At 42.6% G+C, this 21,060-nt stretch overlaps 3 protein-coding genes across 3 annotated transcripts in view; all 3 read right to left on the minus strand.

Moving 5' to 3' along the window:
• The window catches only part of LOC146975173 (uncharacterized), a 197,031-nt gene extending 191,514 nt beyond the window's left edge, over nucleotides 1–5,517 (minus strand). The window contains exons 1-2 of the mRNA XM_085794664.1: nucleotides 5,469–5,517; nucleotides 2,131–2,252 (exon numbers count right to left, since the gene is read on the minus strand). Of these exons, the coding sequence (XP_085650790.1) occupies nucleotides 2,131–2,219 (89 nt within the window). The 5' untranslated portion in view covers nucleotides 2,220–2,252; nucleotides 5,469–5,517. The remainder of the gene's footprint in view (nucleotides 1–2,130; nucleotides 2,253–5,468) is intronic.
• A 3,542-nt stretch (nucleotides 5,518–9,059) lies between these two features.
• LOC146975181 (small G protein signaling modulator 2-like) overlaps nucleotides 9,060–21,060 on the minus strand; it is a 97,759-nt gene continuing 85,758 nt past the window's right edge. Inside the window, exon 23 of the mRNA XM_085794702.1 lies at nucleotides 9,060–9,472. Coding sequence (XP_085650828.1) covers nucleotides 9,384–9,472 — 89 coding nt within the window. The 3' untranslated portion in view covers nucleotides 9,060–9,383. The remainder of the gene's footprint in view (nucleotides 9,473–21,060) is intronic.
• Nucleotides 17,220–20,609, minus strand: LOC146975182 (dehydrogenase/reductase SDR family member 13-like). Its single transcript, XM_085794706.1, has 5 exons — nucleotides 20,435–20,609; nucleotides 19,763–19,881; nucleotides 19,439–19,562; nucleotides 18,409–18,735; nucleotides 17,220–17,654 (listed from the first exon to the last, which is right to left on the minus strand). The coding sequence occupies exons 1-5, from the start codon at nucleotides 20,559–20,561 to the stop codon at nucleotides 17,395–17,397; spliced, it is 957 nt and encodes a 318-aa protein (XP_085650832.1). The 5' UTR covers nucleotides 20,562–20,609; the 3' UTR covers nucleotides 17,220–17,394.

The following is a 21,060-nucleotide window of genomic DNA, read 5'->3' on the forward strand; positions in this document are numbered from 1 at the left end:
GGTCTTGTGGTTATCCAGAGGCGAGCAGAGGGAAGCAGGTTCCCCCTGATGAGGTTGGTCAGCAGCACGTTGACTGAGGTGGACTCTGTCACATCAGTCAGGATCTCAGTGTTGTGGAAGTCCAGAGGAAGTCGACACTCGTCCAGACCGTCAAAGATGAAGACGACCTGGAACTGATCAAACCTGCAGATTCCTGCTTCTTTGGTTTCAGAGAAGAAGTGATGAACAAGTTCCACCAAGCTCAACTTTTTCTCTTTCAGCACATTCAGCTCTCTGAAGGTGAAGGGAAATGTGAAGTGTATGTCCTGATTGGTTTTGTCTTCAGCCCAGTCCAGAGTGAACTTCTGTGTTAAGACTGTTTTCCCAATGCCAGCCACTCCCTTTGTCATCACTCTTCTGATTGGTCGGTCTCTTCCAGGTGGGGCTTTAAAGATGTCTTCTTGTCTGATGGTTGTTTCTGGTCTGTCTGGTTTCCTGGACGCTGTTTCAATCTGTCTGACCTCATGTTCATCATTGACCCCTCCAGCCCCTCCCTCTGTGATGTAGAGCTCTGTGTAGATCTGGTTCAGAAGGGTTGGGTTTCCTGCTTTAGAGATCCCCTCAAACACACACTGGAACTTCTTCTTCAGGGCAGATTTGAGTTTACGTCCACACTCTGGACCAGGAGTTCCTGAATAAACAAAAAAATTCATGAAGATATATGACATTTTAATTCCTCTTAAATAACAATTGTATGAACATGTTTCCCTCCATGTCAGTGAACGTCTCATTTGTTCATCATGTTGAATCTTTAGAGAAATCTTCTTACTGTGCTGCAGACGCTCAGCCAGCTCCTCCTGCTTCATCCTCCTCAGGAAGTTCACTGTGATCTTCACTAATGCCTCTCTGCTGCTCCTCCTCTGCTCTTCATCCTCACCATCCGACACCTCCTCATCCTCCCTCTGACTCCCTGAGCATTCTGGGTAATCTGGACTCAGAGCCTTGTGGATTTTCTTCAGCTCGTTCTTGACAAAAGTGACCATGTTCTCCTCCAGCAGCTGGAACAGAAACTCTATGAGTGACAGAATCAAACTAAAACCATGGAGCCAAACATCAGATCCATGTTGGACAGACTGACAATCCACTGGTGTCAAAGTGCAGCATGGAGATGATGGTGAACACAACAGATGTGACAGCAGCTGTTGGACATGTCCTCACCATAAATATGGAGTCCAGGTGTGTTTGATGCTGCTGGGCAGACTGACCACTGGGAACCTCTGAGCTCTCCTGGTCCACTCTGTGGAGGAATCAGTGTCAAGTCAACATCAGTACAGAGAGATAATACAAGATGGACTTTATATGTCCCCTGAGGACGTTCACAACAGACAGGGACACTTTGGTTTCAGACCTGGTCCAACAACACGTTGTACAAACTGGTTCTTTTCTACAATAACCTGAGTCTGACTCAGTTATGGCTTACATCTGATCAGCTGATCCACCTCCTCCTTTGAAGTTAATGTTAAAGTCCTTTGAGTCGTTGCTCTTTAAAGACAGACAGCTGGGTTCAGGAGAGTCTGGTCTCTGCTGCTGGATCCTGAAACAACAACACAACTGATAAATGTGCATGTTGGAGAAAAACTGATGAACTGATCTTTTAATAAACACAACAACTGACTTTTAGAGAGAAAGATGGCGCCGCGCTAGTGGCCGCCTGTGGCAGCAGTAGCTCGTCTCACTTTCTCCCTTTGTCTTCTTTTACTGAATTGTGTATTTTATTATTTGTCTTGTTTTTATTTCCTTTGTCAAATGCTGCTGTCATGAACGAATTTCCCTTCGGGGATGAAATAAAGTATAATCTAATCTAATCTAAAAGTCTTTCTGACTGTTTTCAACTCTGACCTTTCAAATAAAGCTCACCTCTTGTTAAACTGATGACGACCAATGGACTCATCGTTGGATCCAGTTTCAGGTCCAGGTCCAGGTCCATGTCCAGGTCCAGGTCCAGGTCCAGGTCCAGGTCCAGGTCCAGGTCCAGCAGACTGTGTCTTGTGCTGCTGCTTTGGCCTTGAACACAACACACACTGAGCTTTGAGTGTGAATAATGATGGAGCAGTGATCTGAGTCATGGACAGTTAGAGATGCTCATCTGACCTTTGACCTGTGGTCTGGCTCTGACGTCCCCCACACAGAGTGGTTTTAGAGGGAGGGGCTCCCTCCTCTCTGTCCTCACACTGATCCATGCTGCTGAGCTCACACACACTTTGTAGCTTCACCTGCAGAGGAAACACACATCATTCATCTGCACAGCAGCTCACATGTCCATCATGTCTCCAGCTGCTCCTCCACTGATTGGCTCTTCTCCTCTGCTTCATATCAGTGTCAGTTGAATGCAGTCACACAGCAGTGAGGAAGAGGAAGCTGCCATCAGCTGCTGTACTTCTACTATCAGTCCACTAGATGGCGTCATGAAGCTGCAGCCCAGCAACATGATCCATGGACCACTGTTTCCATCCACTGACACACACAAGGACTGAGATCCACTGAGTTGATGTGACACAGTCTCTGTGTGGACAGCGTCCCTGTAGAAAACCACTGGATCAAACAAGCTACAGCTGATTATTACACACACAACAACTGGGCCAAGACTTATTTCACCTCACAGCTCCACTATCACAACATTCACTCACACTGGAAATTCAAAGAGAGAAAAACACTCTCCAGCTGCCACTGACACTTATTGTCTCTGTCCATCCATTCATCGTCTGCTCCATCAAATGTCACAAAATACAGACAAATGATGCGTTCAAGTTCCTCTCAGTCTGAGGCCACGTCTTCAAATGTCTCGTTTTGTCACGGCAACAATCAAAGAGACAAAAATATTCAGTTTACAGTCAAATCAAACAGGAAATCTTTAGTTCTTGAGTTTGAAAACTGAAGATTTCTGCTTGAAAAATGTTGATTGAACAACTTCTTACTCCTTCTTACTTACTTCTTACTTTTAAACAGTATCAACAGACCCATTTGAGAAGATTTAAATAAAAGAATGTATTTTCAGGGCCAATACCAATTATTAGCAATCAAGGAAACGGGTATCCAATATTTAGACCTGATATTCATTTGCAGTAAAAATGAACACTTTGGTGTCAAAATGTAGGATAACACACCTGGGATTAGACTGAATACAGTTTACTGTTAGTTTGTTTTTTGTACACTGTAAAAATCTGTGATAAAAAAAAAGACCCCAAATTTTTGTAGAATAACACAAACTCCAACTCTTGGTTCAGTGGTGACTTCAGACAGAGAGGCAGCTGCATGAGAGCCAAATGATTTATTTTATCGGTTATCGGCGAAAAGAAAACCGATTATCGTAAAAATATATATCAGCCGATATTATTGGACATGCCAATAATGGACGATAAACCAGTCGGATCCAGATGAGAGACACTTAATACACAATACCATTTTTTTTATATCCCCATGCACAACAGAAATCTATGTATTTATTTAAAAAAACACATAATTAATCCGAGGCAAAAAGGGCATAATTGGTCTTTCCCTATTAAATAAAAGCCTGTCCCATATAGCAGGGCTCCAGACTAGTGCTGTTCCGTCGTCCCAGGGACGTAAGTATATTTATTTGGGACAATAATTAACTCATTGAGTGCCAAACACGTAATATCTTGTTTTTCTTTCCCGTGCGTAATTTTACGTTTTTTGCTATTTTTTAAAATAATAATAATAATAATAATAATAATAATAATAATAATAATAATAATAATAATAATAATAATAATAATAATAATTCATTTATTTTGTATAGCACTTTTACAGTGACCCAAAGACGGTTTACAGATGCAGTAAAATACATACATAAGGCACACACACACACAAAAAAAAACCTTAAGGGTAGGGGAGGTTAAATGCTTGGGTGAAAAGGAAAGTCTTCAGTCGGGATTTGAAGAGGGGAAAATTATGAAAATAGACACTTTAACACACCTTATGTGTAAATTTTGGGACTTTACGACGAGCAGAACTGAAATAGATGATGATCAAAACTCATGACAGCTCACAATCTGGAAGTTTTTATCATAACTCAGCTTCTGCAAACGGAGTTCTGCATGTGGATGCAGCAGCTGCTCCGCTGCTGCTCCGCTCTCACCCGCGAGGCTGCAGCAGCTGGGAGCTGAACCAGGAAGCTCTCAGCCGACAGTCTCGCCCGGTCTTCATCTGGAGCAACACCGTGTCCTCCCCAAAGTCCTCCCGCGGTAAAATCTGATGGTCTCTGGGCCAAAGCAGACCGGCATCACCGACCCGTACCACAGAAGGACCGCGACCACCGGTGGGGCCGGTGTTCCCGACCTGCTTTGGCCGAGAGACCATCACATTCTGGTGTTGTCTCTGTTAGAAGTCGAGTCTATTTCTATTTTTTACAAGCTCTTGTGAATGAACAAAACCTCTCAAAGCCCACGATCGCCTGTTTGAGCCCTTTTTTGGGTGCTTCAGAGGCAGCCCACCCTCCCTCAAACCCCACCAATGAACAAACACAAGAATATAGTATTAGATTATTTGTATTAATTTATTATAGTGTTTGGAGGGTTATGTATTCCCCTACAGATTACTGATTACATGTCCCAAAATCTGTAATCGTAATGTATTTGGATTACTCAAGTAAAGTAATGTATTCTGAATACTTTCTGGATTACTTTTAGTTTACTTCAAAATCACCTGCCTGAGCAACTTGAAAACTGAATTTGATCTTACACATGATCTTATAGGTTACTGTGGCTCCTTTAAATTAAATCCTCAATAATTGTGTTTGAATTTGTCAAACCACAGTTTAAGTTGTTATTGGTGGAGCATCCGACGTGAGACTCTGATACAACCTCAGCAGTCACAAGTTTATCCCCCGCCCCCCCCTGCCTCTTCTGACACACACATCCTGTACGTGACTCTCAGCAGCAAGTTGACGTGACATTAGCGGCGTCCCAGCGACCACAACACCAACTTGACATGGAAATCAGCGGTAGTCTAGAAAACAGATTTTTTCTGACTTAGAGTAAGTTACTGATTACACTTTTTTAACAGGTAACCTGTAATTCTAGCCGACAGGACTATTATTTTCAGAGTAACCCTCCCAATCCTGGTTACTGTGAAGAACCTGATGCTGAAGAACACTGATCACTGGAAAATCAATAATCAATAAAGTCTCAGGAAAACCAAGACAAAAACATGAGGTGGTCAGTATTGATCAGTAACAGTCAGTATCGATAGACAGTAACAGCTTCTGCTCTTATTCCAGCGCTTCTACCGACAACATCCACACAACATGGAGGACACGGTTCTGTCGGTCCAGACTTTACAGTTACAGCTCTGACTCAGCTACAGTAACATTATAATAACACAACAACAACACAACCACAAGTTGAAGGGCAGAGAACTCAGGTAACGACAGGTGTTAACGAGGAAAACATTCAGACTGTTCACCTTACCTTCACACGAGGAAATAAACTGCGACACAACCGCTGGGTCGAAGAGGAAGTAAACTTTAATCAGGAAGTGGAGGAGGAGGAGGAGGAGGAGGAGGAGGAGGAGGAGGAGGAGGAGGGAGGTGGGTGACATCTGTAAACTGAGTAGAGAGACCGGTGTTTTCACTGCTGTTTATTTCTACTATTGAACCATAACGGTTTCATGAAAAAACTTTGAACTGTGACTCATCTGTTGCTCTTTGGTCCGTGTGTGTGTTTGTGTGTGTGTGTGTGTGTGTGTGACAGTCGACACTGATGAGAGCAACACGAGGACAGAGAGCAGCCACTAGTGAACAACCTCTTGTTTAATAATACAGTACATTCAAGGCCAATGATACATCCTCACCAGTACATATTCAGCAATGCAACACTGGCTCTCTACAGAAATAGAAATGTGAAATCTTGAAGTCAGTGCACGACATTGATAAAGAACACTTAACAGTCAACGTGGAACACAGTCTGAACACATTCTGCTTTTCTGCACAGAACACACCTCCAACTAGTGCTGCTAAAACCAACATAAAAAATAGATCTCAAAATAAGTTTTATATATATATATATATATATATGTTCTGAGGGTCTTCATAGAAATATTGGGTTGGGGTTCATATTTACAGCAATATAGACTTTGATGGGGTTTTCCTCAAACGACAGAAATTGCACAGTAGTTAAAGAATCCAAGATCACCATTTTCAAAAAGAGTTCACACACATAGTAAACAGTCAGTCCTCAAGATGCAGTATGAAGTTGCACATTGTCGTCATGCCACAGAGGGGGCTGCTTCAAGGCTTTGGTACACAACGTCCTGATTGGAAGAAAAACAAAGCTACGAGGTTACATCCACACCACTGCCCGTTCCTGGGATCGAACCAGCGAATCAGAGCCAGGTGACTACAGCACACGTCAGGACTGGGGAAGACTCTTGGCACTCGGATCACAGGTGCAGGTCCGTGCTGGATGACCAATCATATGCAGCCGTGTTGGACGTTTTGAGGAGGCGGCGAGGGCGGAGATAAAGGGTCACGATGGAGGAGGAGGGAGGGAGGGAGGGGGTTGGAAACAGTATCAAAAATGTCCCAGACTCCCTTCAGTACGGGAACGTGCTCTGTGCTGTTACTAATACTGACTCACTGGGCGCAGTCTGGCTTCGGCTCAGGTGTGTTTGGTTTTCACACCTGTGGCCTCAGGTCTGTGGTTCAGACCGACCCGGTCCGAGCAGGTCTGATGTTCACAGGCTGGACAGAAGGCCGGAAAACCACCGGGTTCCACATGGACGTGTGACTGCAGCCGAGTTTTCCTGACGGCCCTGAACGCAGCAGCAGCAGCAGCTTTCACGATGCGTTCAGGTCAGTGAGCGAGTTTGACTCCGGTTGCACAGGAAAACATGAGCTGGTGGTTTCTCTTCTGGTCTGTGGATCAGAACCTGATGCGTCTGATTCCTCGGTCTAATGTCGATGTTTCTGTTGTTTTAGTCTCAGTTTCAGGGTCAGATGATCTGGACCCTGAGCTCACTTCAAATCAAACTTTATTTATACAGCATCTTCAGTTCACATCCTGCTACACAAAGTGTTGACCAACATTAAAAAGCAGTAAAATCAGTTCAGCTGGGACAAAAATACAGGATGGTTATAAAACTGTCATAGTCTGCACTGAGTACGGTGGCTGACGAGGCCCAAACCTTTCCCATCAGGAGAAAAAACAAATAAAACAACGAGCAGCAGGAAGTCAAAACAACAAACAACAGAACACTCGAGCTTTAACCTTTGGCCTTCCAGAGTATGGTAATACAGTAAGCGTTAGCATTAGCTACAGCTACAGGCCTGGAGCTCTTCAAGGACAATTCCAGGCAAATTCAACCTGGGGTCTAGTTTCTAATATTTCTGTTTCTGCATCACCACAGCAGCGCATAATGGGAGTGGGCCGATCGGGATCATCCCTATGTTCCCCGGGTCCTGTTCCCCGGGTCCCCGCTTTTCCCCAAAAGGACCCGGCGAACATGCAATTTTTGTACCCATACCTGGAAATGGAGTTGTGAGTGACTTTGCATATTTTTGCCTATTTTTGAGTGAGAAGTTGAGTTGTGACTTTGAGTGAGAAGTGTAATTGTCCCATCGGTTGGGTTTAGGCCATGAAGAAAGGAGTTGGTTAAGAGTCCAGATAAGAGAGTCCATCGACCAGCAACAGCGGGGAACATAGGACCCTCTTTCTGAAAAAGGGTCCTATGTTCCCCAGTATGTATTGCGACCAGGGAACATAGGACCCTTTTTGGGAAAAATGGGGAACATAGGAGCATTTTTCAAATGTTTCATTTTTTTTTATTATGGTTATTATGTCATATTTCAATTAATCTTAGTATTGTATCTGTTCCCACTTTACCTGCCCAGGGACTACAGGTGGAAATTAGCAATTGTTGCTATAACCTGGCTCAAAGCATCTCTTCTTGTTTTACAAGATTAATGTTTTTTGTGCATTGTCCCTGTTTTAAATAAATAAATTCATTCATTCATTCAAAAGAAGGTCCTATGTTCCCCAATCGGGGAATATAGGTATGCTCCCCTTGAAACAGACCCGAGGGGTTTGTTCACTTCAAGCAAGTGGACATCTTTGTAAACTGAGAGTTAGGGGCTAACATGTTTACAGGTCGTCTGAAGCTCCTGTTTGTTTTATCATCAAAGGAATATCAACTCAGAGCCACAACGTCTTCGTAGCAGTCAGAGTAAGTCTGGATGTTGTTTGTTCTACCTGCAAACACACTGAACGTGTAAACTTGAGACTTTTAGACCTAAAATATTAGGAAACTTTAGCCCCAGTTTGAATTTGCTTGGAATTGTCCTAGAAGTTGTTGTCGTTGTTGTTTTTACCTCCTTGTTGTGTTTGTGTTGTATCGTCTTGTTTATGTCCATGAATCTGCAGCTGGTTTGTCCTCGTCAGCCACCGTACTCTGTGACATCAGAGAGTGGAACCTGCTAAAGGTCGTGACCTCAGAGGCCTGTGCTGTGCTTTAGTCGTCACTGTTGTGCTGCTCCGTCCTGGAACTGGACTCAAACCTGCGTTCACCTTTGACCTGCTCGGAAAAGTCGGCTGCAGTTTCAACAGTTCAGCCCCCCCTCCCCCTCCCCCTGCCCCCCCCCCCCTCCCACCTCCACAGGCACCAGGAAGGAAACCCTTACAAAAAGTGCAACTCGGTATCGTGGGCTGTCACTGATAAAGGCAACAACTGTGTGATAATAAACTCCTGGACCAGAGGACGAAAGAAACAGGGGGAGGCCAGGGGTCAGAGGTCAGGGGTCAGGGGGTAAAAACACACATGCTAGTAGTAGAAAACACTCATGAAAAGGTCGTTGGCACAGTTCATTTGGTCACTAATGAAAACTTCTTCGTGGCAAAGTCTTCTGCTCCTCTGTGTGGACGCTGCCCTCTGCTGGACGAACACTGAGCGCTGCAGCTTCCTGACAGGCAGCCACCATGTGCTGTGTCAGTGAGTGTGTGTGTATAAGTGTGTGTTTATGTGTGTGTGTGTGTGTGTACATGTGTGTGTACATGTGTGTGTGTGTGTCATGCGCTCACACAAGCTCTGCAGGACTGGGGAGACTCTAGGATGCGTCACAGTGTGATCAAACTCACAAGCATGCAGACAAATCCACATGTCTGAACGGACACCATGAGCATTCCACGTGAAGGTGAATGTAAACAGATCAAGGCCAAGCGCCGGAGCTCAGCAGCACTTCTCCACCCCCCCCCCACCCCAGATCAGGGGCTTCATCTGGGCCGGGAGGAGACCGGGTCCATCTGGACCTGCTCCGGAGAGGTGGAGGTCTGGAAAACTGTCTGGGAGAGTGAAGGGAGGAAGAGTGGAGCGTCGGGTCTCCTCCTCCTCGGTCACTTGTTGTCCATCAGAGACTGGACTTTGTGAACCAGCTCCCGTGCTATCTTCAGGATGTGTTGGACATCATGACGCTCAGCCATCTCTGTGGAGACATCAGACAGATAACCATTAATCCATGAGCTACTGGGTGTGTGTGTGTGTGTGTGTGTGTGTGTGTGTGTGTGTGTGTGTGTGTGTGTGTGTGTCTCACCATTGAAGAACTTGATGATGTCAGTGAAGTCCATGTTGTTGTCCATGATGATGTCACGGTAAACTGTGACCAGAGCCAGAGCGAGGAAGAGAACGAAGTGCTGCGAGGAAATCCTGGGCGCCACCCAGATCACCTCCCACACAGCAAACACGTCCTCATACAGGAGCTCTGCGCACACAAACACACACACACACACACACACACACACACACACACACACACACATACATTTGTGACGTGGTCGGGCAATTTTGGACAAACTTTGGCAATTCAGATTCTTTAAAGGAGAAACCAACTCCGACAGCTTAAAGCAGAAGTAAGGTGAATGTTTGTGTTAATCTAAGTCTTAAATAGTTGTATCTTCCGACAGCAATCACTTCTATAGAGTGTTTGGTCTGAAACACGGGTCTGTCAGTCACTCTGCTCTGCTCTGAGCCCAGGAGAAAACTTTCCTTATAATGCTACAACCTTTATCCTATGAGGAGAGAGAACGGCATAAAGGGGCAGTCCTCTCTGTGTGTGCAGCCAAGGGATGCGCCTGAATGTGGTGACGTAGGGACGAGGACGGGGGCTGCTAACTCCATCTACTGACAGGAAGTTAGACAAAACCACCGGATCACTGACTTCTGCTTTAAGTAACTTCCGGTGGTCTTTCAGGGGTTAATGAAGAGACGTCACTCTCTACGGTTTAGAGAGAGTAACGTCTCAAAGTAATGTATTACACTATCAGAGAAAATAAACACGCACTCTACGGCTTCACTTTCCGCTGAATTAGTATGTAGCCTACAATAAAACTCAGTGAGATTAAACGTCAATTCATTATCCAACTTGTAATGAGCAACAAACCAGGAAGTGGGGAGTCGGAAATGGGGACTGTTCGCCTTCAAATTAAAGGTTGCACATTGATGGACACACCATGGAGTGCCATTTTTGTCCAAATTTGATAGCTAGATAAATAAATAGGCTAAATCCTTAATGAATAAAATAAAATAAAAATCTCAAAATAAGTTTAGAAATAGATGTAGACATATATGTAAACACAATGTTTGTTTATTAATTAATTCATTCATTCATTTACTGATTCTTTTTTTTTTTTCAATTTTCTTTTCTGTACAGGTTTAAAATAAACAGTTCAAACAGTTGGGATGTTAAGGAGTTAGTAATTCCACTAACTGTAATTCTGTTATTATGGAAGGTGCACAACACTTAATTTATTATTATTTATCTCCCTGTTACAATATGAAGTCCTTCACTCCTTTATTTATTTTTTATGTATTTATTATGATGTATGAGTGAGAAGCTCTTATTTTGAAAGGCCACACTAACGAGCCCCTGCAGACTTGGCGGGTTGACCCGTTTCTAGGCAACAGTCTGCTGTGGGAGCCTCGTGGTAGGTTGACTTGTACTGAGCTCCGTTAATCTAACTTTCTATTTGAGGGTTAAAGGTGACTTTATTGATCATACATGTGAAGATCTGCTCCAGACAACAACTGCTGATGTTCTGTGATGATGCTGAGTGAGAGACATGACAAGTTCATTGATACGGAAAAGCTTTTCACTCACTTTGATAGCTTCATGTTAGCTTGTGGCTAATCCTAGCAGCGTGACTGTTGAACAGGCAGAGAGTGTTGTGAAGGTTATTCTGGGCTGTGGTTCTGCTGGCTCCACTGGTTTTTGGATATAGGCTCATGCTGAACATTGTATTGATAAACTCATCAGTCATTCTGTGCTGATTGGGATGTAGCAGATCAGTGTTTAATAGCTAACGTTTAGCTTCATTGTTGCTGTGGAGCCGTGGTTCTGCTGGACTTCTTCCTGTCTCTGCCCAATCACAAATGAGAGGTTTCATTAGCAAAACTTCAAACTCTTTTAGTTAAGAAACAAAAAACACATTGATCACATCATTTTGTCTCTAGTCTTTGCTTTAGAATTAAAAACCAGATACATCTACATGAATTTGGCTTCTGGTTTCAAAATAAAATAACAATAACAGTAAAAAACTAAAAAGGCATCATTTTTTATATTATGTTTTTAATTTCTTGATTGTGACACCAATGATGTCAGAATTTCTTTTAGTTTTAAAATAAATCACAGATTTTTTTAAGTTTTTAAGTGAGCTACAGGACAAATAAAAAAAATTGATCACATGATTTCATTTCTAGTCTTTGGTTTATAATGATGTTTTTAAATGATAATAAATGATGGATGATGTGATGAGACTCAGACCTGAAACAGTGAACATTTAACACTCACCTGCTCATATTCTTCTCAATTTAACGCAGTGCCACCTAACAACCACAAGGGGTCAGGGCATGAACTTCTCTGTCCTGTAGCTTTGACAGTGTTTAAAGAAAAGTCCAGTAAATAGCTGTTAAAAGCAGGAGGTCAGCTTGTGGAAACATCAGTGTGCTTCACCATGGTCTGACTGGAGTTTTCTTCACTAACAGCTTCTCCTTCATGGATGCTGACGACCTGTGAGCTCCATGAAGGCTCATGACAGAGGCTCATCACAGCTGCTGCTGCTACATCACATGCTGTCCACCTGGATTCATCAGCCAGCACATCTTCCCATGTGTCACAGCTGATCTACAGGGATTCAGGCAGCGTTCACACAGACTCTACACAAAGGTCAGAGACAGCCACATCCACCAGCACTGATACACAACTCTGAGTATTGATCTATTAGTATTAAGTTTATTAAGTTACCAAGATGGTCGGCTACACAGCTGATGAGTTTCTAAGACTGAAATGGTCTGGGTATCATCACATAATCCATATTTGTTCTTTTTCTAAAGGAAAAAAAACCTGTAAATCTGCTGTTTCAAAATGAAAATGGAAAAAAAAGCTTTTGGCATCAGAAGAGAAAAAAAAAAAAAAACTGTCAAAATGGTGCATCTTTGGTGTTTGACAGTTTCTTTTATTTGGCTTTTATTTATATTTATTCACTCTTGATGTCCTCTTCCTGTCTGTGCACTGAGCTACTGTCTCTGTCAAATGAGAATGAAAATAAGACACCATGTCTTAATGAGAGTACCTGTATAAATAAAGGTTAAATTAAAAATGAAATGAAATGAAAGGATTAATTAGAAAAACTCAGAATTTGAATATTTTGTTTGATTTTCTTTCTTTCTGTTATGAAACAAAAACCAAATTGAACAAATTATTTTGTTTCTAATCTTTGGTTTAATTAAATTAAAAATCAGATCCATCCATATGAATATGGTTTCTGGTTTCAAATAAATAATTATAAAAGTAATTAAAAAATAAAGAAGGAGAAGAATTTCATGTCTTGATTGTGACACAAATAACTCTTATTCTCTTTTGGTTTGAAAGTAAATCACAGACTGATGTTTATTAGAGATACATTTTTTATTTAGTTAAGAAACAAAAAACAACTTGACAACAATTTAACGCAGTGCCACCTAACAACCACAAGGGGTCAGGGCATGAACATGAATGAACACTCATATGAAAGTGGTGTGTTCAGGTAGAAGGTCACATGACCAGGCTGGACTGCAGGCTCACTTCACTGTGTTTCAGAGTGGACTGGTTTCTGGCTCGAGTCTGAGCAACATGACTGGGAACACAGTCAGTCCACTGTTGAAGAACCATAACAGCTGTAACCTACAGACTACATGAGTATAGTAGTTACAGGAGAAGCTTATGCACTGCAAAAACCCCAAATCTTTCCAAGAATATTTGTCTTATTTCTTGTCAAAATGTCTCATTTCAAGTCAAATTAATCTCTTTCCACTTTAAACAAGACTCATCACCTAAAAATGAACTTGTTTTTAGATCATTTTCACTTGTTTCAAACTAATTTTCACTTGAAATAAGTAGAAAAATCTGCCAGTGAAAGCAATTTTTTTTGTGCTTGTAATAAGAAAGAAAAACTTGCTCCACTATCAGATTTTTCTACTTATTTCAATTGAAAATCTGCTTGAAAGAAGTAAAAAAAAATAGTGTCTAAAAACTACTTTTTATGTGATGAGTCTTATTTTAAGTAGAATGAGATTAGTTTCGATTGGAAAAAAAGACAAATGTTCTTGGTAAGAGTTTGAGTTTTTGCAGTGTGGGTTAAGGTAGGAGCCAGCCAATCATCTTCAGTCAAACACTATGACAACTAGTATCATATATCGCCGTGACGACAGACAGGACGTTGGATGTGACGTGAGAGAAGTGACATTGTCAGCGAGCCACACGGCTGCAACAAAGGATGTAAGGAGCCACCAGAGCAGCAGAGAGAGGTGAGTTCACTATTCACTACTATTAATGATGCACAGTAGAGTCTGTTGCAGAGCAGCGTCCATGTCAGAGATTACAAGAGTTTTTATTACAACAACTGTCACATTCACTGAAAAAGCTCGGGACTTTCGGGGTGACCTCCGTGTTATGTGGCCCACTGAATATGGCAGTAGTGGAACTCCCATCATGCCTCTGGGCCGAGCCGACGGCGTTGTGGATTTGATGCTGCGTGTTCATGAATGCTATGCTAGTGGATTAAATGGATGAGTAATGAGACTTTGACAGGAACCACATGGGGCTTTGAACCATGGATTTTCATCAATGACAACACTGACTAACAACAAAGATAATGTTCAGTAAAGTCAGATGTGTTAAACCTACAGTCACTGATGTTGTGCTTCATTTGTTTGAATCATAATCAGGAATCAGTGTTTAGTTGAAACTGTTTCCATTTTTACTAACAGGTGAATATTGTATGTAATGGACTACAACTGGTCAGATGAAATTAGTACAAGAGCCTTTACTTTCTGACCTCTTTATGTTGACATGTACATTCACACAGTTCGTCTGCTGACACTTCTATAGCTATATATTTCCTGTATCATTGTGTAGACTTCAGTCTGTTTTTCACTGTTCTCCACAGTTATATGCCAGAGATGGGACCAAGTCACACATGTGCAAGTCTCAAGTCATTTTTCTTTGGGTAAGTCAAGTCAAGTCACCTTATTATTGCAATTTCACCCGCAGAATCTGATCTAAAGTGTCGACAATATACTATCATGACAACACCATTCTCAGCCTGCACTCAATAACCATAGACATACGGTAACAGTCACCTGTTACCAGCGTTACCATAGCGAGGAGGAGCTAACGTGTCCTTTTTTTAATCTCCTCTCCTTCAGCCTCACGTTCTCACTGCTGCAGATGGTGCTGCAACCCAACTACAGCTGTTAGCTGATTGGCTGTTTGCCTGTCACTCGTAGCATCCTGGGATGTTTCAATGTTCCACATTCTTTGACTTTTGAATATAAAATATCTAATTATTATCTAAAACTACTTGGTAACAGCGGCGGCGACGCGGCGATGAAGCAGCACGACAGGCCGCTCACCGTCACTGAAACTCCGGATGAAGTCTCCGATTAAAAACACTGAGCTGCGAGCGTCATATCACGGCCGCTGCAGCGACCCTGACGGCCCCTTTGCTCCGTATCAACCCCCCCTCTCACTCTCTCTCCCCCTCCCTCTCTCTCTCCAGCCGTCCTTTCAAAATAAATGCATGAAAAGTCTGGCGGTGAAAAAAAAAACACAGACTGAGCTGGTGCCGTGCCGGTGAGAAATTCAGCGGTGGCGGCTGGTCATTCAAGTCATTCAAGTCATCGTGTCTCAAGTCCCGAGTCTTTAACCTCCATGTCCGAGTCAAGTCACAAGTCATCAAAATAGCGACTCGAGTCGACTCGAGTCCAAGTCACAGTGACTCGAGTCCCCATCTCTGTTATGTGCTACAGTCAGGATTAGAGGTAAGTATTATACTCTTTCATATTTATTCAGTTATTGTCATTGTAAATTGTTAAAGTAGAATTAGTGTAAAAAATCCAGCTCAGTTGGTAGAGCACCTGCCCCATGTGTTGAGGCTATAGTCCTCACTGCAGGCGACCCCGGTTCGAATCCCGCACCGAGCGGCCCTATCCTGCGTGTCATTCCCCCTCTCTCTGCCTCCCAATTCCTGTCTCTCTCTCAACTGTCCTGTACATTAAAGGCCAAAAAGCCCCAAAAATATACTTTAATATTTAATGAACAACACCCACACCCTCATCTCTGCACAGGGTTTTAAGATAGATAGATAGATAGATAGATAGATAGATAGATAGATAGATAGATAGATAGATAGATAGATAGATAGATAGATAGATAGATAGATAGATAGATAGATCCCTTTGGAGGTTACCCTCAGGGAAATTGATTTAAGAACAAAACATAGTTGAATAAAATCTAAATTAATCTTCAAACATTCTGATATCCAAAATAAACATACCAGAATGATAAGTGGGTTCTTATTTTAACTGTGTGTGCACATCCAGCCCTCCCTCTAACAAGACGTCCTGACAGGAAACATGTTTTCTTGTGTTATTAAACAGTTTTAGCAGCGATCAGCACCTTGGCATGTTGTTTGTGGTTTTATATAACATCATAATTTATCCTCTTCTTCCTTTTGTATAAAACTTTCTGTAGACATGAAACACTGTTGTCACTTTGTACTGGTTCAGCAACAACACAGTTGTTCAACAGCAGAGCATCAAGAGCAGACATGTGCAACTTGTTTTTTAAGATACTTTACCATCAATGCATTAATACATGTTTAATTAACACAGATTTATAGAACATGTTCCCCTATGTCAACAGGCAAAGGACCTGCAGTACCTTGCCGCAACACACACACACACAGAAATGTCCTAATTTCTAAAACATAAAACTTGAGGCTAAAGAGGGGTCAGCTCAAAATGAAGCCGTCATCGTTCAATCTGCATTTTGAGGTAAATCTTTGCTGAGATCTTGAGTGGATTTCAACTTTGAAACATCATTTTGTACCTTTGATAAAACTCAAAATTGAGGGACAAAAAACCACCCAGTGTTTTTCTTTACTTTCTTTTAATTTAGTTCAATCAAAGTTCACAAGAGAGGGATTATGATGATGATAAAAACACACACACACACACAACGACAAGGAGCATGAGCAAGCAAAACTGTAAAATTCGAAGATGCAGGACAACATTCGGTCAATCATCCCTTTCAGTGCTGGGTACACACCTATGGAATTCTTTACCACCAGATATCAAATCCCAAACAGAATTAAAGATGTTTAGTGCTAAAGCTAAACATTGGCTTAAGCAGCAGCAGAAATGTGAACATTAACTTCTCTCAAGTCACTGTCAATACAGCATTCTACTAATGTTTAATGTATTTAATTTGTGCAATTTCTTAATGTAAATTTTGTAGCTGTGTTTATTTATTCATGATAACTATTCACTGTATTATTCACTGTATTTGTATTATTGCACTTATTGTAACGGTATTTAGTATCTTTTATCCTTCTTTAGCCTGACCAGGGACAAAGACTGCAAATTAGCTGAAGCTAGACGTCTTGTATGCATCGCATTTTTCATTCTTTGTGGCAATGTTGTATGTATCGTCCCTGCAAAATAAACATTAAAATAAATAAATAAAAATAAACACACACACACACACACAGGGCTTTAACGACTGAGCCGACATGTCTGAGCTCAGGCTGGTGGCTTCATCCTGACCTGGCTGAACATCTGGACCAGCTGCAGACTGTTACATGAACCATTCATCTGTTTGTTAAACCCGTCAGTCATCAAGTCTGAAGAACGCTGCTCCATACAGTGCAGTAAGAAAACTTGGTTTGACCACAATCATGGCGTCTCTTTGAGGAACAGTAGGCACAAGTGTTAAAGTGGCCTCAGACCAACATGAATACAGAAACCCAGCAGAGCCGTGTCGTGTGGACCCGGTCTCTCTCTGCAGCTCCTGGATCAGGACTCTAGAGTCCGTCACGATAACCCGGTCAACCTCTCGCTCACCTCCCACAGCTTCTTAGCCAGGGCGTCGTCTCGTCCCTTCGCTGCCACCTGCTGCAGAGCGCAGTTAGAGAAGTAGCGTCCGCTCAGCGGCTCGATGCCCTCCTGCAGAGCGCAGTGCAGGCTGGTCTGAGACCCCGCCTCCGGGTCCATGAAGAAGAGCTTGGCCACGGGCATCAGGAGGAGCTGCAGCCACCGGCTCAGACTGCCACACAGGGCTGTGGAGACGACTCCTGGGAAGAGCAGAGATGAGGAGCTTTAATGAGCTGCTCAGTCACACTACAGTCACTCAGTCACTCTGCTGTTAAAGGCTGGAAATGTTCCTCTGCTCCTGGAATTCAATTTGATGTTTTGATCTGTAAGAAGATATATTTGTAGTTTAAAAACTGTAGTACAGTTTTATACTGTATGGAGCTTTAACACAAACATCTACCTTTATACTGTATGGAGCTTTAACACAAACATCTACCTTTATACTGTATGGAGCTTTAACACAAACATCTACCTTTATACTGTATGGAGCTTTAACACAAACATCTACCTTTATACTGTATGGAGCTTTAACACAAACATCTACCTTTATACTGTATGGAGCTTTAACACAAACATCTACCTTTATACTGTATGGAGCTTTAATACAAACATCTACCTTTATACTGTATGGAGCTTTAATACAAACATCTACCTTTATACTGTATGGAGCTTTAACACAAACATCTACCTTTATACTGTATGGAGCTTTAACACAAACATCTACCTTTATACTGTATGGAGCTTTAACACAAACATCTACCTTTATACTGTATGGAGCTTTAACACAAACATCTACCTTTATTTTGAAGGAGCTTTAACACAAACATCTACCTTTATTTTGAAGGAGCTTTAACACAAACATCTACCTTTATTTTGAAGGAGCTTTAACACAAACATCTACCTTTACATGGAGCTTTAAAAGCTCTAGTTTTAAACCATGTGTAGTGCACTGACCTGGGTGCAGACTGTAGCAGGTGACTCTGCTGCCCTCCAGCCGGTTGGCCAGCTCCCTGGTGAAGAGCACATTACACAGCTTGCTGCTGCAGTAGGCCTGGAGGTCGTGCCAGCCGGACCGACCCGACACCAAATCTTTCTTGGACGCCAGCAGAGGGAAGTGGACGTTACCGAAGCGGTGCAGCAGCGCGGCCACGGTGACGACGCGGCTGGGCCCGCACCGCTGCAGCCGCTGCAGGAGGAGGTTGGTGAGCAGGAAGTGACCCAGGTGGTTCACCCCCAACGCTGCGCCGAAGCCGTCCGCCGTCCGCCCTGGACCCATCACACCTGAAATACAGAGAGTGTATTACAGACTGTGTACACTGTGTGAGGAATGAAAAAACAAACAGATTAGATTGTGAAAATTAATATTTGACTGGAAAAAAACACATCAGCTTTGCGAGTGGGCGCACTGCAGTGACAGGTCACAGGAGTTGCACTTGCACAGCGTCACTCACTGCTGAAAGTGAGACGCGACAAAAACAACGGCAGAAGCAGATGGCAGAGAGAAAAACTAAATGGCTGAAAGTTCAGAGCAGAGAGTGCAGTTTGGACTCCCAGCAACTTAAAAAGCCCCGTTTGGAAATACTTCGGATTTTGGTCACAGCAAAAAATGCAGAATATGTGCAATGTTTTCAAATACATGTTAAAACTGAAATAAAAATACCTATACCAGTAGTTATGTCTTGTTGTATTAGTTTGTCCTCCTGTTATTGACATAACGTGCAAATATAGATATTCAAATGGTTCAAACCTGTGTGTTTTTTTTTTTTGGAGGGAATATTTGAACGTCATTTGGAGCAATTCTGACCTCAAACTTGATGCTTAGTCCATGTCCAATAGATCCATGTCACATGTCTGTGGTCCAGAATGAACTCGGTCCCCTTATTCTACCACAATGTTCTGACTTTGTTTCATGAAATTAAGACAAAACATGGATGGAGCATACAAGGTAAAGGACTATTTCATCATATTTCTACATAATCTTCACCTGCGTTGTTGACGAGTAGATCCAGTCTGGGCTCGGTCTTCAAGAAGGTTTCAGCAAACCTGCGAACGGACTTCAGACTCGCCAGATCCAGCTGCATGAACATCACCTGGTTGTTCCCGCTCTCCTGAAACATAAACGACAACAAGGACTCTGGTTAGAAGAAGAAAAGTGAGGCTGATATCAAACAGGTGTGTATCTGCACTCTGCTCTGTGGTCACGGTTTTCAGATTAGTTGATCTACTGACATCATGTGAAGTGGACTCAGCGATCTCAATGAGCAGCTGACGACGCAGCGTCTTCCTCGTGGCGTACAGTACTACTCACTCTGCGGATGTCGAAAGCAGCGGCCTCAGCTCTCTCCTTGTCTCGACAGGCCAGGATCACCCGCGCTCCTCTCTTCGCCAGATCCAGAGCCGTGGTTTTGCCGATGCCAGTGTTGCTTCCTGTGCACAGGGGGAAAAAAAACATTTCAGACACGTCAAACTCAACAAAGATGGCACCGTATTGAACTCAGTGAAGCCTAACTGTCGATCAAAACCCTTTGTATTAGCTAAATATTTCTTGTTGACAACACATACACAAAGGATAAAATATGAATCAAATGTAAAATATGAGACAAGGACAGTTGGATGAGCCACCAATCCACATCATGGTGCAGCTCAAGCTATTTTCCTAAATAGTAGCTTTAATTTGTTAATTTGTTGTCAGGGCTACGGTAAAGATCTGACTCGTATATTATTAGATATTTTAAGATGCAAACTCTTTTTCCTAGTTGGGACCTGTTGAAGTTTATCACCTGACCTTTATTTTGAAACATTGATCCAGCGGCCATTAAACCAACTGTTGCTTCACTTTACAGCTAAACTGTGTTGTTTTATTAACAATAAACCCCTTTTAAATCAGATTTGACACAAAACAATCAGTGTTTGAAGTAAACAGCGACGTCACGGCTGTTTGCTCCACGTGCAGCAGCAGCCGACAGGTGAGGCTCGTTACCTGTAACAATGGCCGTCTTCCCCTCCAGCGTCACGGGACTCGAACATCTCGCTCCTCGGAACAAACCGTAGTAAACTATCACGTAGAAGCAAAGTGTTGCTGCTCCGAGACACAGCAGCAGCGACATCACGGCGCTGCACCGCTGCTGCTCAGTCAAGGCGGCCGACGGCACAGCGAGCGCTCTTCCGGTTGGGACTTTCAAAATAAAGTTCACGTGGCTGGATGGAAGTACAAAAAGGAGCCTATATAGGTTATCTAAAGAGCCAAAAAGCCGAATTTTATACATAAATGAATGTGATAATTTGTCATTTTCACTAATTGAAAGACTTAGCTTTAAAGGAGAAACCAACTCAGACAGCTTAACTTCCGGTGGTCTTTCAGGGGTTAATGAAGAGACGTCACTCTACGGTTTAGAGAGAGTAACGTCTCAAAGTAATGGATTACACTATCAGAGGAAATAAACATGCGCTCTACGGCTTCACTTTCCGCTGAATGAGTATGTAGCCTACAATAAAACTCAGTGAGATTAAATGTCAATTTGTTTCATTATCCAACTTGTAATGAGAAACAAACCAGGAAGTGGGGAGTCGGAAATGGGGACTGTTCGCCTTCAAATTAAAGGTTGC

Source organism: Trachurus japonicus, chromosome 13, assembly GCF_045865225.1.
Source record: "Trachurus japonicus isolate A0001 chromosome 13, Traja_1.0".
Taxonomy (NCBI): domain Eukaryota; kingdom Metazoa; phylum Chordata; class Actinopteri; order Carangiformes; family Carangidae; genus Trachurus; species Trachurus japonicus.